The sequence below is a fragment of the Blennius ocellaris genome (assembly GCF_963422515.1).
Source record: "Blennius ocellaris genome assembly, chromosome: 11".
In the NCBI taxonomy this organism is placed as follows: domain Eukaryota; kingdom Metazoa; phylum Chordata; class Actinopteri; order Blenniiformes; family Blenniidae; genus Blennius; species Blennius ocellaris.
In genome coordinates this window covers 16,562,896-16,590,656 of record NC_137660.1, presented here as the reverse complement: position 1 = coordinate 16,590,656, position 27,761 = coordinate 16,562,896, and the positions used below count along the sequence as shown (strand labels likewise).

Sequence of the window (27,761 nt, the reverse complement as noted above, 5' to 3'; positions counted from 1 at the left end):
TGAATTTCATTTTCCATTCAATATGTTCACCTATTTATTTTCTCTTCATGTTTTCCTGATAGTTTGCCTTCCTACTCTCAGAGTACTTACAACCCATCAGTCACTGCCAACGGTAACTCTTTCTTTCAGTCCGACTACAGCTGCAGTCTCCAACAAGGGACCAACCATTTACAAACACTTTTTAAGCCTTTACTGGATGACTGTTTGAAGCTCAGAACAAAGACTTCAGTGACATACTAATACTCATTTCCACAGAGACTGTTAGAAGTACATTTAACATCTCATCTCGCTTGTGGATTTAGTCAAGCTGTCAATTAAAGGAACATATTAATTAACATTCTTGGTTTGGAAAGGGTGTTTATAATCCCCAAAGACACAGGGCTGCTGTGAGCTACTGTAGCTTGGTTAATGTGTGTTTAGTCTGTATTAAGCATTGTGTTCCTGCATTTATCTACGTCTGTTTGGACCTCAGCCCACAGTTTGTTTGTGTGAGAGAGTGGAAGCCTCGGTAATCTCCAACATCCATACCTAACAGGCTTAAAGTGTAATGCTGTCAGCAACAAAAAAGACCAATATACAGTATGACAGAGTGTGGATTTGATCCCAAGGAATAGGATTTCCTGTGAGAGGAATCTTCAACCTTTACTGTATGGCAGCAAAATAAGTCGCTCGGTAATTTGATACACCCTTAAGCTTATGGGGAGACGAACACCACACCAAAAAAAAAAAAAGAAAAAAAAAAAGCAGAGTGCTGAAGTATGAAACTGGTTACACACACAGATGTGAGCGTGCACATAGTCACTCACACACACACGCACAATAACTGATTCATAATTTAGTGCACTAAACACACACACATTTTATTCATGATGTATGAGTGCAGTAAAAAGCCCACACTCAAAGGCAGTGATGGGATGCTGTTACCGTAGCAACATCATCTTTCACATCATTCACCATAAATGTTTCAGCTTAACACCCAATTCACTTTTACACCTCTCAAGTGAAGATTTTGCCAAAAGCTCAATCCTTTTTCACAGTTTACTCAGTTCACACGAGCCAGTCATTTTAAAAAGTCACTTTGCTATTAACATATCTGCTTTAAATAGCTCGCTCTTTCTATTATCCCTCTGGCCTTTTTGACAGTTAGCATTTTAAAGGGCTCTTTAAGTAAAATTTTCGTGAGTTCATCTACTCTGTGGATGTGGCTCAGTCACCTTTTATTGGCGATTTTAAATGATAATCCAAGAAGATAAAAGTCAACTACAGAGTGGCAAACACAGAAATGTTGAAATTAAACCATATACAATATAGAGCCAGATTCATCTGCTGACACAGCATACAGATATCACTATAGCTCACAACAGTATAAAGCTTTAAAAACATATCTAAATAAGAACACAGTCAGACAGGTACTTTCATTGCCAAAATGTGACAGTAACCTCCACTCACACCTGATCCTCTATGTAATTTCATTGGAATGTGTTGTGTCTAACCTCTGCGGTCCAGCTCCTGGTCATTCTTTCTGAACGAAACAGCATGATGTCTCCTGAGTAATCCCTCACTGCAGCTCTTGATTGATATGTATATTATCCAACGTTCCTCTTGGCGAAGCGCTGTTTGGGCAGGCAGGACAGCACCAGCTTTCTCACACATTTGGCTGGCGGCAGGAACAAAACAAGACCAAAGCCACAGCCGATTTCCTTACTCGACAACACACAAACATGCACGGGCTTATTGTATGGGACCCCACAACAGATTCTGCTGCACACTCAACCACAACCAATTCCACCCACCCTCCTGTCCACACTGGCAGCAGAGCTTTGTCTCGCCTTGCCTATTCCATTGGGACAATTGCGCTTTCTTTTTAACCAATGAATGGAGGGGGGGAAAAAAGGACTATTTCAATGTGTGTATGTAGATATTTCCTCTCTTTTTTATTACAAGGCAACACATGTTCAGGCAGAATCTTTATGAAAGGCACATCAGTCATAAGAGTTTCGGAGTTCCAGCAATGGTTCACACTTCATGTCAATTAAAAACAAATGGCTACGATGTGAAAATATTTAGCCCAATCATGTTCTCAGATATCCTTTGATGAATGGCGAATTAATTAAAATGTGCCCACATTCATTTTTAAAGACATGTTTGATAGAAACATGATAAAGATTTTCTTTCCTTGTGTAACATATAGTAATGTGAACAATTTTGTTGTTGTTGTTGTGGTTAATTTGAGGCAACAGGTTGTTTTAACTAAAAGACAATTAAGTAAATCGTCTTCAGCCTAATTTTAGCACAAACAATTCCTCCAACATACTGCAACACACTGCATATACACAAATGAATGACGCACAAGTAGACTGTGACAAAAACTGGATTGAGAATCTAATTCAGACATTTTCACATATTTCCTATCGAAATATTCCAAAGCCAGTTATGCAAGCTGGGCATGTGTCACTGAAGAGAGACCACATATTCTGAATGGTCGGTATGGTGTCTAAGTTACAATTCATAGATTCTACCACAGGATGTATAACCGAAAAGCTCTCCTGTTGTTTACACGCATGACTGTCATTTTGAATGTTTTGTAGCTGGTCGGGGAGGACGAGGGGAATGCATGCTGTCATCAGAATCAAACAGTCCAAAGAAAGAAAGAGCTGAATCAGGTCCAGTCATGTGCTTTCAAACTGACACCAGGACACAAGCAGGCAGGCAGCAGGCGGACAGAGCTGGTGGATGAAACGCGAATAAACAGACTGAGGTAAACTGGAGCGAAGCCAAATAAATCCTGTCAAAATAAAACAGAATCTTTCCCAACAGTTGAACCCTGGCTGCAAAATGGCCTACAGGCTACAGAGAGAGGGTCACCAGTCAGCTCCAGGCGGAGACGAGAGGGATGTGGGTAGTGTATTTATTCAGCTTGATGATTATTAGAACTCTATTGTACGTCTTGCCGCAGGCATTCCATTTTGCAGTCATGTATTCATACAGTCTGACCTAGAATGGTATGCCTCTACTTTTTTTTAAATTATCAACTTGGTCAATGAGGTAGTGTAGTCAAACTAAAGTTCCAGTCAAGATAGAGTTTAATGAAAAATTGTTGTTTTATTTTCTTATTCGAAACTGTTTCGATAAACGAGTCCTTTTAGAGGCTAAAGTACAAAAGAGACATTTGAGTTTGCCCAGAGAAGGCAAATGTATACAGATTAAATTATCTTTAGCCCTGAAACATGAATCATCAAACCTATTTGAACATAGTATGCTTCAGTTTCGATAATAATAATAATAATAATAATAATAATAATAATAATAATAATAATAATAATAATAATAATAATAATAATAATAATAATAATAATAATAATTATAATAATTATAATAATTATAATACAATAAAAGTATATGAACCATGAATTCAAGCAGTGGAATCGGTCATAAAATTTTAACATGTTCCATTTCAGTTACAACTCTCAACATTCGCATCACCAATGACAATTATTAAAATCAAGAATTTCACAAGTGTGTATTAATATATGAAAATGGGAAAATGTTCAGGGGAAGTTCCAGAGTAGATCTGGTTTACACTCTGAACAACTACACAGACACGCACTCAACATGAGCAGTACCTACAAGCAGAGATCCACATAAGGCTTACTGGGGTGTAATATGAAGAGCCCCAGGCAACAGCTTCTACATGGCCTGGTTTCAGAACATACTGAACAAAACACAATCAATTCCTTTTTTTTTTTTCAAATCTGTCAAATCATTGTATCGTTCCCTTTTTCACACATGCTTCCTCAACACAAAAAAACAAGTCATAGTGAGTAAAATCAGAGGGGGGATTAGACACCCTTTGTATTGACAAAGTGGAACTGTATAGTGCAGCAATTCTACAAAAAGGTCACGCACATAAAGTGACAGCACAGACGTGACACATGCTTGGGTTACAGTAGTAAGCCCGTTTATGGAGATTAAATATCTGTCATTTTATTGAAGACGATCCCTTTGCAAACCAGGGCCAAAACCAAATGAGGCAAAGTTGTTTTTAATGACTATTACATAAACTGGATGAATTTGTAAGCATATGGGGGGGAAAAAGTCACAAATCTCTAATCTATACTTTAATGAAGCTTGGATCAAGAATAAACCCAATTGGAAGGCAGACTACACAATTGTGTGGTAGATTTAGTTTAGGTGAAGTAATCCAGCCCAGATGTGCAGTAGCTCAAGTCAGGTTGTCTGTCGGCTGTCATGTTGACAGCTGCCACCTGCCCAAAACTTCACGAACCGAAAGAGGCAGCCCGAGGACTTCAAGCTAAGAAAATACTGTATGTACAACGATGACTTATCTTAACTGATTCATCCAGTGTGCCTTTTCAGCTCCGTAGAGCTTTTCCAAGCAGAATACACGCAAAGTTGGACTATTTATGCCTGGACTATCAATTGCAGGAGTCAATAGCAATCAAACTGCAACAGCAAACAATCAAGAGCACAAGGTGAAGCAGATATTGTCACCGAGCGAGATATGCATCTCCAGATTCATACACACCTGGTGTTAATGCATATGTAAACACATTTTTCACACGCATACACGGGATCACATTATGCATGTGTCAGTCACACACACACACACACACACACACACACACACACACACACACACACACACACACACACACACACACACACACACACACACACACACACACACACGCATCTACAAATGTTTACCTTACGTTGAGATCAGATAATAAAACACAACCAGTCACACTGTTTCACAGCTGGACACAGACACCAAAATATCATCTCACATAAACACACGCGTGAGAACAACACACACACACACACACACACACACACACACACACACACACACACACACACACACACACACACACACACACACACACACACACACACACACACACACACACACACACACACACACACACACACACACACACACAGATGCAAGCCCACAGTGAGTAACTGAACCAGTGCAGAGAAAAACATTAGCATTCTGTCAGGGTTTCAGACAAGACTGCACCAGCTCCGCTTGCAGCCAACATGCAGCAGAGCATAACAACAGATCCAAAGCCACAGAGAAGGAGAGCCAGCGAGAGCACAGACAGGTATGTCGGGATGGGCTGGGGGCTGTTAGTGAATAATTGCAGATAGATAGTATGAAAAACAATGAGACAGTAGTGGTGGTCAGGGTTTTGTTCTCACACGTGGAAATGCCAAAAAGAAATTAAAGAGATGATGAAAGCAACTGGGGTACCTTACTATTGAGCCTGGCCTTCCTGGCTCCTTTAGTTTTTCTTCTCTTTTTCTCAGCCGGTTGTCTTCTGCCCAGAACGGATCCCATTTCACACACACATGGACGCACTCCAGCATCACACACGCAGTCCCATAGGTCAACTACGGCTTGAATGCCACAACATACTCCACATGGCCATATCCAGCCGCCCCTCTCCCTCCTCCTTACTCCTCCTCCCCCTCCTCGTCCACTCTCCTCCTCTTCTCCTTTACTACCTCTCGTCTTGTCCAAGCAGCACGTGCACTCACATGGTCACTCAAACGGTCATCTAACCAGGACACAGGAAAAATTCTGTGCACGCGCAGACAGATGAAGAGATGGTAAGCAGTGATTTTGTGGAAAACTGGAGAGAGAGAGAGAGAGAGAGAGAGAGAGAGAGAGAGAGAGAGCAGGAGGGGAGGGAGGGGAAAATAGAGGGAGGAGAGAAAGTGCAAAGATAGAAGAAGGGAAAACCACACTCGGACAAGAGAAGTGGGTGTGGTATATAATTGATGGACGACAGAGCTATCTACAGAGAAAGAAAATCACACATATTGTAGGAAGTTCATGTAATTCCTGATGTTACAATAACATGGTAAACTGAGGGTCATAACATTTGAAATTATGTTGGATTGCCATGGTTTCACGTCTTTCACTTGATAAAATTACCGTCAACAGAAAATAGTTGAATAAAACAAATCCACATTTGGAATACCATGAAATACACGACGAACATCATAAAATAAAGTACACTTCTACAAATTCACCATCATTCATACAACGCTGTGTGATCCAGCATATCTCTCTGCTATACATTCTGGATTTATAGTTATAGATAGTTAACGCCTTTCAAAGTTTTCATTTAAAAAAGAAAAAAAAGGGTTCAAATGTATTTTATTTTATTTTGTATTTTATTTTCAGGAGAATAAGATATGTTACTACTATTTTAGTGCCTCAAATTATACCAATAGCACCAATAACGCAATGTAGTACTGAAATAAAAAAATTAAACAAAATGAATCCCAAGATTTTTGCTTGTATTTGAATACATGTTGAGTGTTTTTGTTTCCACACAGATAGTTTTCCACTTTCTTCAAAGCACTACATTTTTCTTTCTTTCAGAGGATTATCCATAAGGGGAATTTTGTGTGTGAGGATTACCCACTGCAAACATTCTCTTATCCTGTGCCATGCAGTTGTATAAGAGCATGTTTGTCTGAGTGTATGTGTGTCTTTATGTGGAAATCCCACATCAAATTTCAATAACTGCAATAACATCACATTGATTGAATGGTCCAAGTGATGTGGGATCTGGCATTTCATAACAATCTCACATTTGCAATCAGCAACAATTTCTGTGTGGTTTTATAATAAATTAAAAATAATGCAGGAATTCCCATTCATGAACACAAAAAAAGCTGAGCACAATGACACAAAAGGCTCAGTGTAGGAGGACTAGCAATAGTATGCACTATGTGATTATGGGTGAGAATGTTGCAATATGGCTTTCTAGCATGAAATCGCAGTTGTGTATCATTTTTGGACCAAACAGCTCAAGATCCAGCACATTTGACAATTTTATTTCACAGATCATTTATGACAACAGCATGTCAGAGATTCCCTCATTCTGACATTGTGCTCGGAGGCTTTTCATGAGCACACACACACACACACACACACACACACACACACACACACACACACACACGCGCACACACACACGCACACGCACACGCACACGCACACGCACACGCACACGCACACACACACACGCACACACACACACACATCAATGAAAATGTTGTACATTTTTATATATACTTCTATAAACTCAAAACCTTCATTTCAATTCTATTATCAAACAAAATATTATTGGGACACTGTATGTCTTTATATTCACGACCAACAATATCAGATTATAAAGTGTGAAACAATAAAGAGTTGAAATTGTTCAGGTTGTGTGAAATACATTAAAAATATATAAACATGTTACTGTTTGACTTTAATCAAACAGTGTTTCTGTTATATGATAATTTTGTGAGATGCACCCGTTATTCTTATCACGGTGAAATAGTGCAAAAGTTTCCGAGAGGGTGAAACTTCTAAACATTTCATCTCAAAAATCACATCCTTCTTATGCAGAACTGAAGATCAAAATTCATCTTTTTTTGGATCAACCAATACATTTCATTTTATTTACATCGTATATCATTTTGATTGGCTCCGGAAGTCTGAAATATCCCCCCAAAAAACCTGCACATTTCACAGCGCAATTTCTCACAAAATCCCATAGATTTACACCACTGAGCCTCAGGCAAGCAGTTTTAATTCCACATGTCATAAATAACACAACGAGGGCTGGTGTTGTGAGGAAGTGTTCATTCTTTTCTGGAATGCAGGTTTCATGAAGTTTTAAAAAAAGGGTTGATATTTATCTATATTAAATATATTGTGATCCACTTTTGTTCACTCTTCTGAAAATGGAGAAATGAAATCTGAGATTAACAATAAGAGAGTTGGATGGGGAAGCTTTAAAAGGCAACTCATTAAAAAACTGTTTTCCCTATCACTGGAAGCCCTTTGTCACATTGCATGAAAGCCCCTCTTTCTGCAGGCCTGCCTCTCACATGGTCACCAGCCCACACTGAATACCCATGGACACACAGTTTTTTTTCTAAATGTATACTATGTAGAGTTTCCATGAAGCTACCATGCATGGTTAACCAGGACAGTTGCCAGTGACAAGGTCTTATCCGGTCAGGCAAATAGAAAAATGAATGGGAAAATCCTATAAAGTATGACCTCATTTTAAACGTTAGCCTGCAGCTAATAAACTCCGTACTAGTAAAGTAGGCTAATGCTTGACCCCTCTGCCTTACAGGATAGTGGGCCGCTGGTTGAATGGTGAGCATCATGAGTGCAGAGGCTGCAGTAGCCTCTCATAGCAGGATTTCCCTTTTAAATCTTTAAGTTGTTTGCCTGCGACAGAAAATGTAATATCACGGGAGGAGAGGAGCAGGCGATATACACACCCGTTGCTCTATATCTTTGCAGCCACACTTGGTTGGAGCTAATCTTTACTGATGCAGAGGATACAACTTTTTTTTTTTTTTTTTTTTTACCACAACTGTCTAGACAGAAACCTGCTTTTAATATTCAACAACTGCATTGTATCAGGAAAAATTAAGCATGTGCATTCATCAGAACTATGAAAAACATGACAAAGGCAGAGCACACTGATTTTGTAACTTAAATCCTTCAGTAAAATAGGGTCAAAAACTAGTGTCCATCTGCATTTACTGCAATGAAGAAGCATCTGAATTTGATCTCCCAAAGACTGAAATGCCCTCAATGGCTCAGTGCTAAAATAAAACAAAACAAAAAACTGGGACAATCCCAGACAATTCACATATTATTGTTTGTAATACACGGAGGCAGTAAAGGTGTTTTCCCCGTCACTGTTCCAGTGACCCGTGAGGCAGGTCAATCACAATGAAAGCTGTATGTAGGGATGATAGTGTCAAATTAAATTACCACCTAAATTGTGGCTGGGCAGACACTGATCTTGGCTGAGTACATCAGTTAAGCACCAGTCACTCATACTTTGTCATAGTAATGTAGCACAGAAGCAGATGGAAGCAGCTCCCACCAGACTGGTTAAGCAAAGAGTGAGAAAATTTCTGAGAGTATGAGTCATCCCCATTCCCGCTTTCTACATCTCCATCTCATTCACTCGTTCCCGTTGTCTTTCTCCCTGCCATGCTCAGCAGCACATGAGAACACTACTTGACCAAGAATATAGCCTCATTTCCATATTTCATGCAAAAATAGACGACATGTTCAATGTTGAAGGTAAAGTTTTGGATCATTTCAGAAAAGAAAAAAGAAAAAAAGATATATATAGAGAGAGATAGACATAGATGTAGATGTAGATGTAGATGTAGATGTAGATGTAGATATAGATAGATAAAGTTCTTCTTTTTTTTTTACACCTCAACACATCTCACCTATTTGTGGCATTAGGACTGTACACCGCAGAGGGTCAAAACGACACAAAAATCACCAGTTTAAATATTGTTTGAACTGCGACTAAAACTGTGTGTACAAATGGTATTTTACTTCTGGATCAAAATTTTAAGTGTCGCCCTGAAACTAAATTTAACTACAATGAACAAACTAGGAAACCAAAGTTAACAGCTTTATAATGTTTTACTTACAGCCATTCAGCCAATCATGAGTGTTAAACCACTTCATGCAGCACACCATTTTGCTCCCTAAACTCCATTACCAGCATTAACAATACCATCAATTTGTATTATGGGATAAAGATTAGGCTGTCTACAAAGCTAAAGCAGCAATAAGCTGGTAAAATGTTCTCACAAGGAAAAGCATACCAAATAACATTTGTCACACACCCGTTGTAATGGTGGCTTGTGTCATTTTGCTTTATCCTTTTTTTCCATGCCATTATGATTTAAGGCATCATATTTGAACAGTTTTATTAAAAAGTAGCACATGCCCGTTAGCTTTTTCTTTAATCAAGTGGAGTATTACATTTTTACTGCCCAATAGCTGATTATTGATAACTGCTCACACTATTAATTGTGCCTCATGTAACTTCCAATGGGGTTTGATACAAATGCTTTTACTTCTCTATTACAACCATACTTAGATACAAAAATACACCCAAAAGCCACACAGACTTCAAATATCTACCTGTCCAATAGTTGTCCACACCGAGTTTCTGCTTCAGCCAATTTCCTAATCTATCACCCGTTCTCCATTGTTTCAACAGACAGTGTATAGAGATTGCATCAGTCTTCTTAGTGTGTAATGTTAATGTAACACATATATCAACTCTGAATATAACAGCAGAACATTGATTTATCAGGTTGTATTTTCACCATGGGACAAGAAAAATGAGACAAGAGAAACTTTTAAAGGAGACTTCTCGGCACATTTAACCATAAAAATCTGAAATGTGACGCCTCTGACTGGAAAAATGAGAAGCTACGATGACCTTGATGTTCTGTTACAGATTTTGAGGTGTTTTCGCAGCAAAAACGGGTTTGATTCACATTTGAAATACATTTATCGTGTTGCCTTGTGTCTGAGATCACAGTTTCTGATACACTGGTTTGCATGAACTGAACAGAGAAATGTGCAGGGTTTTGTATTTATTTTTTATTTTTTTAATAAATTAACCAGCAACAGACACATCTTCACAGAGAGATTTGGAACAAAATATTAACTAATGGTGTTCAGCTCAAGTGTCACATTTAAAATTCCACCCCGTGAATGTGAATATAAGCAGTTTATTAACTGTCCAACTTTTGAAACATTATTTTCACCTGCAAATTCTGATATCATGACATTAGTGACGTCACCACAGAGGCGACAAAAGACAGCAAGATAAAGCAAAGTCAAGATTAGTGGGTTTCCGGGGTCCGTGTGAAACCAACATTAGAAAAAGAAGAACACAAAAGTGCACAACCGTCTGTATCCAACCCATGTCCGGAAATGCACAATTCTCATTCCAAGTTGTAGTGGTACCTCTTCTCGCAGATACATTATGAGTCGCAAATATTTTGTGGAATTCACACAAGGCTTTCACTCACTTCACAAAAGCTGCACATAATGTCATGTCAAAATAAGAGAGGGCACAGGTCTTACCTTGGTGTGGAGCTTAGACAACTGCTTTTCGTCCAGGTAAGTCTGAGTGTAGACACGTCTCTTATAGCGAAACTGCAACATAAATACAAGTTTATATTAATATTAAGTTTTCCTTTCCTTGCATTTGTGCACTGGCAGTCTCACAAAAGTACCAGACCAGAAACATATGGGTGCACATATATTAAAAGTCATTTAAATAAAGAAAAATGTCAGTATCAGCTTCTCAAAAGACCATACTGAGTGAAATAATTCATCCGATATGAGTTTGCCTTTTGAGAGAGGAAGTGGGAGACGGGAGGAAGAAAGTAAATGAGAGTTCTGACTCAATAAACTTTGAGTGACATCTAAGGAGAAGCTATTTATCTGTACATGGTTGTCTCGTTCTTATCTTTTCCATATATTACATGTTGCTTGAAAACTGACCTCTTTGAAGCTTGTGCATAAAGAATCGATTGCAAAACAACAAAGAAAAAGATTTCCAGTCTCAACTAAAAATAAAAAAGGCACCAACAAAGCACGGCTCCAAGGGTTGAAAGATTAAAAATACAAGTGACTTCATTCATTACAGTGGAATAATTTTTCAATCCCTCCAGGATACTGTAACTTTTTGTCTCTGGTCAAAGAAAAAACGTAATTTAGTTGCCAGTTTTCTATTTGACGAAGTTAAATGCACTTTGTGGCATTTGGGGGGGTTCTTGTGAGGGAAGTTGTGCAAATTGAGGGAACCTACTAAAAGGAGGTAATACATTTATCAAATATACTAAGAAACTACAACTGTATTAAGAAGCTACAAAAAACAAAAAAAACCTGTTCAATGATAATAAAAAAGGTTTCAAAGCAATTTTTGAAAAGGGTCCACCAAGAGATGAAGGCCATGACAAACTTGACGTGCACAGGGTTATACCTTGACAAATGCATTATTCTCTTTTAAAATTGCTTTCACCTCATGATTATTTAACTTATTAGGTTTAGTTTCTTCAAATGATATATTGAGGTCAGCTGTGTTTATTTAAGTAAGGGGGTTGGGTTTAATAATAATAATAATAATAATAATAATAATAATAATAATAATAATAAAGGGAATGAGAAGGAACAAACAGCTTGCTTTTGTCACCGAAAGTCAATAAATTAGGAAATTAACCAACAAATAATTATGGCATTTTATAACCATGTCAATAACATCACAATCCTCAATTAGTATGTGAGCAGAAATTAGCATATTGTTCAAATACCCGCAAACATTTGTATTGTGCCCATCAATCTAATTCAAACAGCATTTCTAAAGGAGTGTTAAAAAGATGTTTTGATGCTTTATTATGATGGTTACTCAAAAGGGATAAGACTCTTGTGCTTTGACTGCTGCCAAATGGGTTAGTGATTCAGCGCCACTCCGCTCTGATACAATTTCCCAACTTGTCAAATGCCGGATCATTCGATTCATTAGGTCTGCTGAAAACTGCTTGTTTAGTGCACAAGATTTACTGAACTCTGACAGGCTGTAATAGCTTTCAAAGTTTTGCGAGTTTCGTTGCCCAGGACTCACAGGGTACCTCCGGTCTCTTGGAATCTGTCTGAGCACACGCACATTCATTTAGACACACTGGATATGCACATGTGTGCAGGAGTGCAAGCGTAGCTGTGAGGACATTTATGCTGGTCGTCACATATGGGCTAAGGGCAGGCATTGGTAAATAAAACATTTAGAGACAGCTACTTACTGCTGAGGTTAAGATTACAGTGTGCAGCCAAGGGAACGTATGTGTGTCACTGAATGATCTAACAAAGATAGAAAAATGCCTGGAGGTGTGTCAGCATGTTCACATCTGACTGTCCACCAATGCAAAGTCTTCAATAAGTCAGAAGGATTTTGAGCTGCTAATCCAGACCTGTCAATGATCTACAAGCTGGCCTGAGGGAATAACTGCAGGTCTCCAAACCACACAACACACTCAAATACAAAAGCTGATCAGGAGCCGTGTCGGCGCCTGTACAGCTGCACTGTAAGCTTTTGAAAGTCAAACTGGTAACTTGAGGGAAGAGAAACAACAGATAAAATGCTCAGTTCAGACAGAGCATAGACAATAATGAAAGCTATGCCTAAAACACAATTGTGTGAATAGTTTCTGTTATTTTATTGGCTTCTAAATATTGTTATGTCAGGCCTGTGCCATTAGCATATCATAACTCTCGCTCTAAATGGCACGCCACCCGTCTCTGACATTTATGATATCAAGAGATGCCATTTCAAACTGCTGCTCCACTGAATTTAATCCTTTAACAGAGACATTAGATTCCATCAGGTTTTATTCACAATCTACAATCTCCTAAAGCAATGTGCGGAACTTTGCAATGATATCCCCCCCCCCCCCAAATTTCCTACTCCAAAGATTTTACTTTCCTAAAATTACACCGCTGCCTGTAAAGTGAAATAACTCTAAATACCTGTGATTCTCCCAGATCACAGAACCATGATGGACAAGAACCACAATTATCTCAAGGAGAAGACAGACAACACGCTGTCACCGAGTGCAGCATTATTGCCACAAGGTTTGACTGACAAATCATGACAGACAAAACATAGATTGTGCCTAAAATGATTCATACACACCCTCAGCTGCAGTGTAAAGCAGTGAAGTGCATGTGCACACGTTTGCACGGCGTCATGCCAGCACCGGCACACTTCAGTGGCAATGGGCAGAAATTAATTGAACAACAAGAACGTGAAACGTGTTTATGAAAGAATATGACCTCAGGCACCCTCATGTTTTGTACAAGAAGGTCACCGTCATAATACACTAGCTACTGGAGGGGGGGAGGGGGGGGTCATTCTCCTTTGCCAACTAAAGGCTAAAAGTACAAAAGGCTGCACTTAGCAACTACTGATTGTCTCTTGTTGTGAGCAAACCTTATATTTATTACAAACCTTATCTTGCAACTTTATATATGAAGGTGCTTAATTAAAAACAACCAAAAGATTGAAGGAAATATAATTATAAAAGTGTTATGACAATAATAGTTATTTGGAAGGAGACAAAGCGAGCGCACACACACGCACACGCACACACACACACAGGCCTTCAATGCAGACAATATGAATTGATATTCGTGTTTAGTGACATTCTTTATAGCCTCATACATACACATGGTGCACACCTACCTCCAGGTAAGGTACAGGAGCAATGGATGGGAAGGGATATTCCCTTAGCTGTCTCTCCTCATCCAGAAACTTGCCAGCCTTGCCGTTGTAAGCCGGCTGGAATAGGCCATAGTTGAGTACATCCTTCAGGCTCTGGTTGAGAGTGCACAGGATTCTCTGCTTGGACCGCCAGATTGGAGCATCCACATTGAATTTCATACATTTCTGCAGAGACAAGAGCAAAGAGGCGAAGCATGTGTCATTTTTCTGACAATCATATGTTCCATTTTAAATGGAGGAAAACAAAGAGATTGAGGAGTGACAGTTCCCTGATAGGATTTCACTGATATCTCAAAATTTCAGTGGCAAGAAAATCGTCCTTGTATTATCATACCAGTCATAAAAGAGCCTGCTACAACCGAGAGACATTAAAAGAGTATTACACCTTCATTGTCACGCCTGAGGCAGAATAAAAAAGCTTTTTTCTTACGACAAGCAACTCTCATAGGTATAGTGGCATTTTATCATTAGCCATTAGTTTTCATCTGAAGGTCATCTGAAGAGCCAGTGGTAGTTATTACAGTAAACTAAACAAAACTGTATTCTAAGCAAAAACGTTTGACAGCATGTTCTTATCTTGCTGAAACCCCTTTTTTTAGTATCATAAATGTGTATCTACATGAGTGTGCATTATTCATTCTTGTAAAATTAAGCAACACAATATACAAGAGCTACACCAGGTCACAGTCTGGATTCCGGTGGGAGAAATGTGGTACATTAATAACCATATACAATATGCAAAGCACACCGCGCACTCAAATACATCTTTGAGATATCACTTCTGCAGTCCCTCTAAATAGTTTAAGCCAACAGTTAACTATTAGTGGATTACATTTAATTTAATATGCAAACAATGCAAACTGTCTACTTTAAAACTATCTGGCTCAGAGTAGCGAGTGGAGGGTTGTGATGAGGGCAGAGCACTTCCCTCCAGTTACCACATTGTGGAGCCTAAGCTACAGAGCAGAGAGAGAGAGAGAGAGAGAGAGAGTCAGACACATAGACAGACAGATCCATGACCATTCAATCAATCACTGCCAATTGCTATATTGCCTTCTAAACCTCAATGCTCCAATTCTGCACTTTAATTTTAACTCCAAGAAACAAGTGTAGAGGAAAGACTTTTTTTTTTCTTTCTCATAGCAATACAATATAATCATTGCATGCAAATATCCGAAGCATTAACTTTTGACCCGATGAAAAGTGGCAAAATAAACCATTACAAAATCTGTGGGTCAAATGTCATAGGAGTATGCATAATTGGCAGAGTATTACCACAGAGTTGGAGTTTTAAAATATGTATGAGTTCACTAACAATGACTAAAGTGAGTCCTTTCTGTACTGCTTCAGGCTTTATAAAAGGTGTCCGACTGTTGCGAACATAATTTTGTTGCGAAGGGACCAAAGTAATCAGAACTATGTCTGGCACTGAGGCATTCCCATTACTTTTGAAATGGAGGTAGGTTTTGTTTAACCCGCTTCCCTTGAGACAAACAGACAACATTTTAAGATTGGTAGTGAGGCACACGATTACTTGCAGATCAGGACAGCAACCTCGATTTCCTATTCTGGCAGTCTACTGGTCAGTAATGGAGAACTGCAAACATGCAGCTGCCCTGAATATGATAAACTCTTCTGAAAAATTTGCATAATGCAGTAGATGAGAGACAATTTAATCCATTCACTTGGGCAACAAATAATGATATGGAGCAAATTTGAAGGAAATTAATCATTTGTACCCAGATTTAAAGCTTTCCAATTGGGTTGAACCTTGATGAGTAATTCAAGTACTTAGAAATCCTTACATAGCCCACTTTTGACATTCAATAACATTCAATAAGCTCACTCATTATCTGTCGTGTTTATAATGATTGAGACACTTTTTTTTATTTTTCCAGTTATCAGTTGACCAGTCAATCCAGGCACGTGTCGTTTTCAGGTCTGCCTCTGTGTCATACTAACATAAAGTCCCATGCAGTGAAATTGAAAGATTGATTATTATTTATGAAGAAGGAGCACCAAAAACATTCATTCCAAAAATAGACCAGTGGCCATTAGTGGTTACAGTATATGTGAAAAACATCCTGCTGATATTGGGTGTTTGTTTTTTTACTAGTGAAACACTTTTTAAACAGCTCTCTCTCAGCGAACACTTTGAATTTTCTTCTTTGAATGCAAATGCTGGAAATCAACCCATTTGAAGTGGGGGAAAAATAATGAACCTCTGCAAGGTTAGATTTAATCAGTTGTGTGGTGCTTTACCTTGATTTTAGTTTTAAATGTGACGGCACAAGATGTACATTCACATTAACGCATTCCTGAACAAGTTGTTCTCAGTGGTACAAAGGGAGGAAATAACATGATAAAATACATACAAATGCCCCAAATAAACATAAAATGGAAGTCTGAAGATGATACAGCCTTGGCCAGTCAACTCTGAGAATATGAATACAGCAGCGTAGTGGTGCAGAGGTTAGCACTGTGCCACCGTATTACTGTAATAAAAGCAGGGCTGCTTTTGTTTTAAGTAAACGTATCAGAGTTCATTACCGATGACTCACCTCCCTGCAATTATTCTAATTTCTAATAATTCCGAGTCGCTGTGTCTTTCTTCTTGTCTGTAATGTTGTATTATGATTTCACAAACTAAATTGGATATTTTCTTCCACAACTACATTCTACCCATTGATCAAATGTAGGAGAGAGATTAGAGGTAAGACACAATCATGAGAAAAGACACATACTTGCTGAAAATAATTTTTGCAAACAAGCAAGCATGAAGACCATCAGCAAGAACTTCACTTAATGCAAATGCTTTATAAAAGATCAATGGCTGGACGCTGTCCAAGAGATTTTTTTTTGATGGAGAAACTGACACATATTAAAATACTAAAAGAGAATATAGTCTATAAAAGGTTTATGAAACAGCACAGGGCAAATGCAGAGAAACAATCCCAGAGAGAAAACCCATGCATGCATGGAGTACAACACAACCGGAGTACAATTATAAAAATAGAAATTGATTTCTAAATGTATTATATTTTCTTGTTAGTGGTGGGGGTGGTTACGTTTGTCAGCGTATATATATATATATCAGGTCATAGATTTAAATAAACTAAAGTCCTTTCTGTAGTAATATAAAAATATAAAAATACCTAGCTGAACTTTATATAAAACAATGAATTAAATTTCAAGCTTATTTCAGAAAAACAAAAATTTTTGAACCTCGATCATAAAATCTTTCAACCATCAGTGATGTGACCTGATCACTCTTAAATCTGTCATCTAACTGTTGCATCAGCTGATTCTTTTAATTCACTGCAACTGATCAATCCTCTGTAACAGTTGAAGGCAAGAATAAATACTCATGAAAATCAACCCACAGAGCTCTAAGATTTCTCATTCAACGAAAATTCTGCCTCATTGAGAACCATGATATTACACTGACCATGATATGATGACATTTTAAGATGATGCTCACACTGATACAGTAACCCAATGAAGTAATGCTTTCAAAGGCCTCTTCAGAATGTATTTTATTACTTTTTCGAGTATTGTTTGTTTTGGTTTGCTTGTCCATGCATATAATATGTGACTTGTCACAAATGCTGGGAAACTAACAAGAACTCAAAACAAATGAATAAAAAGAAACCAAATGGCGACACAATGATGGGGAATTGGCAAGTTTAAATAGATGAATCAAAATGATTTTTTTTTTAGGTCACACTGCAACTGCCTGCGCAAAACATATTTGATTAGCTCATCAATCACATGTAAGGCTGCTCCGTTTCTGTTTTTGTTTTGTACAATTAACCAAAAAGTCATGAGGTATCACTATACTTTGTTGATGGCAGTGTGGGCAGCAAGGCGGCCACTGTTCAACAAAAACACCACTTTCATAAATCATATTACAATTACTGTTGTATAAATTTGAGTTCCAATTAAAAACCATTAACGTCAGGCTGTGCTCAAGACAAACAACGACGAGAAAAACAGAGCAGAAAGAATATATCGAATGCACTCGAGTGTAGGACGATGGCAGGACATTTGTAAGCTATTAGGTCATAACAGAAGGTTTAGAGACATTAAGGATATGCACAGAAGTGCTCAGGGCAACAGAGTAGCAAATACCACAAGGATCTGCAACAATAACCAAAGCTAAAATCCAGTTTGGTTCAACATGGTGTTTAAGAGAGAGTATCACTGTTCAAAGTTAAATCAGACATAGAAAATTACTCAAACATTATGAGTTACAGCTCAGTCAGGTTTATGTGACAATGGGTTGAAAAGACAGTCTCATAGTATTATACCATTTTGTGCTCTCCTCCTTGTTTTTTTAAAAATCCGAAATGGGAATCCTCGTTCCAACAAGAGGTGGCGAGTCAGCAAAGTATACATTGTTTTGCTATTCATTTTGTTGTGTCTCTGAAAAACAGGCTTTCCTCAAAAAGTCTAAAATGTAAACTATGAATTAATCTCTCCTTTTACTAATAGCATTCAAGAAATGAGAGGAAAAGACAATATATGACTGGAGAAGACAAACCGATAGAGTTTACATAATCATAGCCTGAGGGTCGGGGTGATGGGGCAGAGTGAGATAGTGAAAAATGTCATTAAACACGAATATCAATTCATATTGTCTGCATTGAAGGCCTGTGTGTGTGTGTGTGTGTGTGTGTGTGTGTGTGTGTGTGTGTGTGTGTGTGTGTGTGTGTGTGTGTGTGTGTGTGTGTGTGCATACGTCTATCAAAGGACACAATCTGACAGCACAATCCAAACAAACTTTGGAAATGCTCAGATGCTAGAAACCATAAGATGGAGATGGTTTTTTTGAGAAAATGGACTGCCACTCTTCTCGACTGAAACAAGATTTATTCCTTCTATGTTTCCACAGTACCTATCTACTCCATGTATGCTGAGCTGTTGCCACAGTAAATGGGATTATGACAAGGATAACCATGTCATTTAACACAGCAGGAAGAAGGTGTCAGTCTTAAAGCACTGCTGCCCTATTGAGCCGAGATATTATTAACTCACAAAAGACGCAGGTGATGGGAGAGCAAATGAGTAACCAGAAACTCTGTTTAACCAGTAATAACTGAAACCAACGACAGTTCAGGGATTTTCTGCTCATTACTTGCAATAAAACAGACACTAAAAGACCCATTAAGAAGATTATGCTGCAGAGACTAAACCTACGGATGCCTGCCAGACGAGGTGAAGCAGTAGGTGTGCTAATGTGAGACACTGGTAGGCTTTTTACTGTTAGTCCTTCAGATAAGCCATCGTTTCTCTAAAGGTATCTTGATATGTGACGGTTTTATATAACAACCGGTGAAGCGTGGCTAACTGCTGCTCCGTCACATAATATTGTATTTAAAAATGCATTTCATACATTATAAATGAAATACAACTGCTTCTGCTGCCTCTAGTCTGTTGGAAGATAGGTCATGCAGCTTTAATCCCCAATGGCCAGTTGTTCTTGAAAGATGAGAAAGATGCTGACCTCAAAGTGGTCCTGAGGATGTTAAACAATTTAAAAGAAAAGAAAAAAAGTGTTCATTGCGAGCAATCCATGTAGTTTTTTTTTTGTTTGTTTTTCCACCTCAAAACTGTCAGATATTCAATTCCAATCACCTTTCTCGATAATGGAGCAAGTCATTGGAATCGATATCTATGTGGTAAAAGATGCATCATTCATAAAAACAACATACATATTGCAATGACTAAAAAAACAAATAGAGTTCTATATTGAACAATGAGAATAACACAACAATAAATCATTTCAGTGTGCATCAGTAAATAATATATTTGATTAACTGTATGGGCTACAAAAACAAACGACCAAAACTTTACGGAAATCAACAATTCTTCAAATGTCTAATCAGAAATATCGCAATAACTATAATATATGACAGAACGAACTTGCTAATCTTGTGATTTGTATTATATGTAGCGCTATTGTAATATTTGGCATTAAAAATTCCTATTAAAAAAAATGAGGAGGAAACAAGCAGCAGCTGTTATGGTGATGCACAGCTATCTGCTGCTCCGGCCTGAGGTAATGATGTTTCTGTTTTTTCATCCGACTGTGTTGGATAGCCATGTGACAAAAGCAGCTTCTGCCCCAAACCAAGGAAAACAACCCAGAAACCAGCACACAGAAGATTTACCTGAATTATGGAACACCTCTCTCCAGCAGTACTCTACAAGAATATCAATTTTTAAAAGTGTTTTTACGGGGAAGCATCTGTTTTAATGTTTGATTATCTGTTTTGGACCCTTTTTACTAGTTTGCCAAATTAAATCAAGTCATGAGTGCAACAACCTTGCAACTAAATTATGTAACACAAATTGAGTGTGTGGAGATCCTCAAAACCTATTAAATGCATGTGAGTAAAATGCACCTGCGTGTGTCAAAAAGGTACTGTAAATCCTCAGTGAAATGGTCGCTGGGTCTTCATCCACTCTCGCGTTCCGTGCTCAGCCATGTGTGACTACATTCTCCAGGAGTAAAGCCCTCGTCTTGATCCTACACTCACACACCATAACAGTGTCACAACAAATCCAACGTAAATAACAGAAAGAAACAAGCATGAAAAGTGGACCAGAAAAATGTTGAAATGTTGGATATGTAGTTTGATCGAAGCGTGCGATTTTCACATTGCAGATCCTAAACATGGACACATTTGTGTGAGGGACTCTTTACTTTCTGTTTGTAAACACACCTATTTCTTTTACATTGTACAAATGTAACTGCTAAAAGAAAATGTCCTTGAAATCATCAGAGGCATATAATCTTAATATAAGATTCCCGCTTTAATGATTGCAGACGAGAATGGGAACAATAAGATCCATAGGGAGCTGTGGTTAGTTCATGATGTGAGAATAGCAGAATTAGAACAGAAGATACAGCAGTAAGTATATGTATGAGGAGTTACATAAGAGGTCCCCACAACACCACAGGGACATGACTGGTCACAGCACTTAAGGTGCAGTTGTCATAAATACTGAATCCCAGGTTTTTGGTGTTTTTGTATCCCGACACCCAGTGTGGCCTTTTGTGTTTATCACTTTACCTCCACATCACACTCATTCACACTCCTGACTGAGATCTGACACCGTGGAACGTTCATATCTTCAGCCTCCCCACTGCTTTCACACTCTTTCATCAAAGGCGGCGCCTTGATCTTTTGTCTGGTTAAATTAGACACATTAAGTGTAGGATGATTGGACAGGAGAACACAGGCTTCAGTGAAGAAATGTGACACAAGCTGTGGTTCAGATGTGTTGAACACGGCGGAACAATGAGCACAGGAAGACAGAGAAGATTGTGTAATCTCAATTAATTACCGTTTGAAATAGTTTGAAGCGAGATATGGATCATTGGGAGTTAGGAGATATGAAGCTAACAGGATTTAAAAGGTATTAGCCTCTCCTTGTGGATCTAACTATCTCAAATAAAGGTCTTTTTTTAAACTATGACATCTACTAAAAGAAGAAAACCGCAACTCATACTATGGGACTTTAATCAAGGCTGTTTTTGTGATTTAGCACTAACACCTCAAAGCAAAAATACCCCTGGTTCAAACCTACTGGCTTTCAGGCTGGGGAAATTGCATAGCGTCGTTCAATAAACTAAAAGGTAGCAGTTCGCACTCCAAGCACACAGCGAAAAGATCTCAGTTTAAGCCAGTGCCTTGATTGGCATTTCTGTGTGGAGTTTGTATGTTTTTGTTGTGTCTGCAGGGTTTTGTCTGGATACGGCATCGTTCCTCTACTATCCAGAAGCATGCTATCTAGGGCAATTGGCAGGCAGTGTGTTTTACAGTGATTTTCAGCAAGACTGCGTAACTTACTGCTTTGATGGACCCATGGTGTGTTCAGATAAGTTTACAAAACCCCAGGACCCTAACCTGGGAAAAGTTTGTATAAAGAAGGGAAAAGAAGGTCAATGAAGTTAGTGTTGGCACTAACTTCATATACTGCCTTATTCCATGCAGTATATTTACAAAGCCTTGTATTGGATGGAATATATATTTATATTATAATTCATTATAAATATAAATAATGCCCAGCTTTACATTTGATCTCACAAAACCAAAACCTAGTGAATTTGTGACAGATTTGAGAAATAACCCCTCACGTTCATAGAGTGATGAATACACATTTTCTCAAAATATTAGTTTTACTAATTCTAGTTGAAAGCAGTCTGTGCTTAGTGGAACATTCTGCACACCTATTCTAAAGACTTTGCACTTATATTACAGAGATTTAACTTTATAAATGCATTAAGGTTTTAATAACTCACTAAACATGTTGGTAAATATCCTGGGTTTTCTTTATTAAACTCAAAAGCTCTGGAAAAAAGATTGAGTACAAAAATGTTAAGATAATAATATAAAAAAAAAAAAAAACTGAACTCTATGCTGAAAACATTAGGTCAGGACTATTTTAGAATTGGCGTCCAGCATGGGTGGCATCACTATCACGGGAAAATAAAAGACAATCCAGCGTGAATTCAAGCTCATTTAAGTATAAACAGGTTAAGCGAGTATGTACAAACACAAGACGTACACTTTAAGTGATTACGACAACGGAATTGTAGCCAAAGCCCAAAAACTACTTTGTGTGTGTGTGTGTGTGTGTGTGTGTGTGTGTGTGTGTGTGTGTGTGTGTGTGTGTGTGTGTGTGTGTGTGTGTGTGTGTGTGTGTGTGCTGATGTAAGCAAGGATGATGCATAGAGGACATCACTATCGTATCTCTTAAGGCACAGATGGCATCCAGTATCAATAGGAGGAGACAGGGGTATTGTTGTTGCCTTTTAGCACAAAGTGATGCATCAACAGAGAAGAGAAAGAAAGAGTGAAGCATTGTGGTGAAAGAAGAAGGGAGAAGTGCTGAGATGATGGAGTGTAATGACTCTCACACAGCCGTGTCTTCATCTCCCAAGACCTCTGGCTGTCGCTGCCCAGATGACATATGCACTAATTAACACTGCTGAGCCTCCTACTGGAGGTGGGGAGAGCTACGAGTCCGACCCAAAGCTCCAAAGGGAGACGGTAATACAGATCACAAATAGAGCAAACATGTGTTGGCTCACTTGTAAACCACATTATGCAGCGGGTGAGTTTAAAACCGTTTAGTTATCAGATACTATGGCAGCGGTGTGTGTGTGTGTGTGTGTGTGTGTGTGTGTGTGTGTGTGTGTGTGTGTGTGTGTGTGTGTGTGTGTGTGTGTGTGTGTGTGTGTGTGTGTGTGTGTGTGTGTGTGTGTGTGTGTGTGTGTGTGTGTGTGTGTGTGTGTGTGTGTGTGCGCGTGTGTGCGTGAGTGCGTGCGCTATCATTCAATCCATGTCCACCTTGGGTTTATTTGACGGATCAAATTAAATGCCTCTGTCTGTTCTTATACTCTCAACTGGTTCTTTTTGGCAGCAGTCCAGAACAACAGCAGATGCATGTTTTTGTCTCAATCTGAGCGCCCTTCAGGGATACGCTGCCCTGGGATATAAACTAATACCGTTTGATCTTGAAGACCTCCATATTCATGAGCTCTATATAATGAATCAACAGCGAGAAGTATCATTTAACGAACAAATATATTTATCAAACAACAAATATAGTACTTCTAAATTCTAAATGTAGCCTGGAGTATCTGCCAGATTCTACACGATGTAACAAGTTTGGAGAAGTCACGCAGCCCGACGATATAATTTTGATATGGGTCAATGATCAAATGTTCAATCTGCAGCTGCTCTTAAAAAGGTTATAGGACCATCTTACAAGGTGTAAAAGTTCAGAAAGTAATACATGCCACAACTGTTTTTAAAGGGGAAAAACGTTAAGCCAAAGAAAGCCCATCCTACACCCTCATCAGAAGAGTGCCAGAGTGTAACAGGAGACAAACACCATCTGATATTAAACATGACATTAGTGGCGTCAGGTTACACATTACCTTCATGCCACAACATTGAAGAATTAGCATGTCACTTCACTTCAGATAAATGTGCCAATGCAGTGCATACACATGAAGGAATTAGGGAGTATAGCCATCATTTAAAGGACCAGGCATCCTTCTGGTTCTTTGAGTAATAGTTTGATGGGTTTATGTAAAGCGATGCACCAACTCCTATTAATGAAGCTTCCTAATGTGTGTTTTAGCAGGTGCGCACAAACTGAACACAACCATGTTTACAGATTTTTAAGTGCTTTTTTTTTGTATCTCCATCAAAATACTTTTGTAAATCATTAAAAGTGTGTATTAAAATTGAACCTCCAAACACTCTTTTAGTCATAAGCAAGAACATTCTTGGTTAGATTCTGAGCTGGGCTGTGGCGTTTGCATGTTCTCTCTGTGCTGGATTTTCTACATGTTCACCAGATTCCTCCATCCATCAATCCAGGGACCTTCTTGCTGTTAGTAATAGAAAGCCAATCACTATGCAAATGTGCAGTCCTAGTTTCTTCCTGTAGTCCAAAATCCTCCATTTGAGGCTAACTAGTGACTCCAAACTGTCCTTAAGTGAAAGTCTGAGGGCCTCGTCTACTAAAGGTTTCCACATAAAAGAAAGAGGTGCAAAATTTATATTGTGCCCACACACATAAGCGGTAGCTGATTTACTAATAGGACACACTGAAGATTGCGTCTTGCAGACATGCAAAATGAAACACTATCCGTTTCGAATATTTGCCGTCATGAAAATAGTTTATCTGGGGTGTGATCCAGTTCACACAAAATACTGGAAGGAGATAATTTTTTTTAAAAAAGAAGAAGAAGAAGAAAAGAAAAGAAAAAAAATACCATTTGAAATATTAAAAATCAATAATGATTTGAATGAATCAATTCCCATGACCACTTCAACTCTCCTTTTACACTGTTGTATAAGTCTGACTGACTCCATCACTGTGACATGACAGCTGTCACAAGCATGTTGGGGCTTTTATGAATCCAAGCTTTACATGTGTCATGTTAGCTTCCTGCTCACCCCTTGAAGAAACATGTTAAACGTCCTTCACTCATCAATGAAATATGTGATGGCATTGTAGTGCTCGCAAATACCACCCATCTTTTATTTCTCTCCCCATTCCAATCACTGCATGTGACAAGTCAACCATGAAGCATTGCTGCTGCAAGTAAACACATCACAGGGGCACATCTGGCTGTGGCCAAACTCATAAGAACACAGCATGTCTCCATTTATGTCCATCACAGACAGCACCACCCACCGTTATCGAATTAGACAGTCATAGATCTTGACTTGATGTGTTATATTTGGTTTCAACGTGAATGCTGTGAACAACCCTCTGTTAATCTCGAGCCTAATTATCGGAAAGTAACAATGGGTGCATACAAAGTGGACTCTCGGGTAAATCTCCAAATGCCATAACACACAATGAACATTGCCCCCAAGGGTTTACATCGGCACTATTACCATCCCGCACCCTTGAGACAAAAAAGGCAAGAATGGCATTGATTCAATTAACTCAGATTAATTGCTACTATCAAGAATCAGACACCTTGAAAGGCACTGCGTGAACACACACTGCACACTCTATTCTCATGGAAATGCTGAGGCTGGACTTTGCCTAATTATGGACAATGGTGCGTGGTTCATGCCGCCCATTGCACACGAATAGTTGGGTTTAATTTGTGGTGAAATGGCATGTTGTGAGCAAGCAAAGGTATCTGTTGGTAATGTAAGGCCTCGAGCTATAGCAGCATTATAGTAGAGACCTCAGAAACATAAAGGAGCTGTGGTACCTAATGTGGAGACAATTAACTTATTATCTACAAAGACAGCAAAAATTGCTGCAACGCCACAAAAAAAATGATGAAAAGGTGACCGTATAGCCAAGGTTACCCTGTTAAAAATTGCACAGCCTGCTGATATGTGTATCTTAATCTCTTAAGAGCTTGAACTCCACCTGTCAGTCATGTGCAGGCAAACTTTACCGTGTTGGCGAGAAATAATGGTCCCCTAATTCCTGACTATTGTCATTATTATAGATGGAAATACTTGGAAATGATCCAATCTTGAATAATCACAACATTTATCCAAATGTCTAAAGTTACTCAAAGAAAAAAAAGGCAATTGTTATAATATTGGACTGATATTAGAAAAAAGATTTTCACAGAGAATACAAATGTAGCATCAACAGTACATACTGCAGGGAAACTGAAATTGTACTACTTTCACACTGAAAGCATTTACCCGACAATGTTCCATAAGGCAGTCCGACTAAAGATTAATAACAATATCATCACCCACACATGAAATGATGATTGTAACAGTGTGAAACACACAAACATAGAAATGATATGTATGCCACGTGAATACAAATAAGCTGTAATCATTTGAACTGATAAAAGGTTTACTTAAAAATGAAATGGAAATGATGCACAAATGCTGCCGCGATAATGAAATCAAATGTATTATTTTTTGATCTTTCCACCGAGAAATTGAAACATTTGAAACTTGGAATGGATTTTGATGGATTTCGAAGGTCTACTTTGTCACTTGCCATGCACTCATGAACACACCACAAGACTTCATTAGATAATTGATTTATGGGCAGTGCAATGCTATTGACCTCGGAATTGTGGCACCAATCAGTTTGTTTGTTGTGCGGAATAATGAGTGTAGATGGTGAACAATAGATCCAGTAAACTGTAACACATGGAAGAAGATCCATCATGTGTTTCTGCTTCTGAACCCAGAGGCAGTGAGAATATAAAAGGAATCATAAAGTCTCAGGATTTCCAAGATATCTTAGAGAGGGATGTGTGAGGCGACGTTCTTGAGCCTCTCAGCAGCACAATGACCCACAGCACACATCAAGCAGCACAAAGAAATACCCAAAAAAGAAAAAGTAGATCTATTTTAAACCGAACTGCAATGGGACCTGACAAAAAAAATAAAAAATCGAAAATGAAATTTTTGTCACTGCATGCTAATGCAAGTTTCACACAATTGCTTATGTTTTTAGAAACTTGAGACATTTTATTTAATAGTTTGATCATACAAAATGTGTTTATTTGCATTTTACTGAACTTGGAGTTTGGGAGCATTGTAATATTACCTACGTCTTCAAGTGTAAACAGATAAGATGCTTTTTGTCAGCATCTAACCAAACTAAAAATGACTGCACAAACATTTTAGCCACAAAGCATAATGCCATTATTAAAAATTATAAAGACCCAAACAACACATGAGGTTCTCAAGGCCAGTCAAATCACATTTAGTGTGATAATGAGTTACCTTTAAAGAAACACCAGTTATCCTTCATGCACTTACTATAAACTTTGAGGCGATGATTGTTGCTTTTTTTTCCACCTTAATTTCAAAATGCTTTCATGATGATTTGAATTCCAGAAGAAAAGGGGTGAATACGAGAGAGTTCACATGCGGAATGAAAGGATGTGTCAATAGGAGACTAATGGGTTGTGGAGAGTTTGAGGAGAAGATAAATGTGCATTTTAGGAAAAAAAATGAACTAAGAAGCTTTAAAATTGAAACTCGGGAACATGTTGCCTCGACAAATAACCCTGCATCTGAATTTCTAAAGCAATCACGGACTGTAGACTCTGGAAACTAG

At 38.4% G+C, this 27,761-nt stretch overlaps 1 protein-coding gene across 1 annotated transcript in view; it reads right to left on the bottom strand.

The window, feature by feature from the left end:
• shank3a (SH3 and multiple ankyrin repeat domains 3a) overlaps positions 1-27,761 on the bottom strand; it is a gene marked incomplete at both ends in the record, with an annotated part of 139,172 nt that overhangs the window by 97,303 nt on the left and 14,108 nt on the right. The window contains 2 exons of the mRNA XM_080504868.1: positions 10,970-11,041; positions 14,127-14,330. Of these exons, the coding sequence (XP_080360994.1) occupies positions 10,970-11,041; positions 14,127-14,330 (276 nt within the window). The remainder of the gene's footprint in view (positions 1-10,969; positions 11,042-14,126; positions 14,331-27,761) is intronic.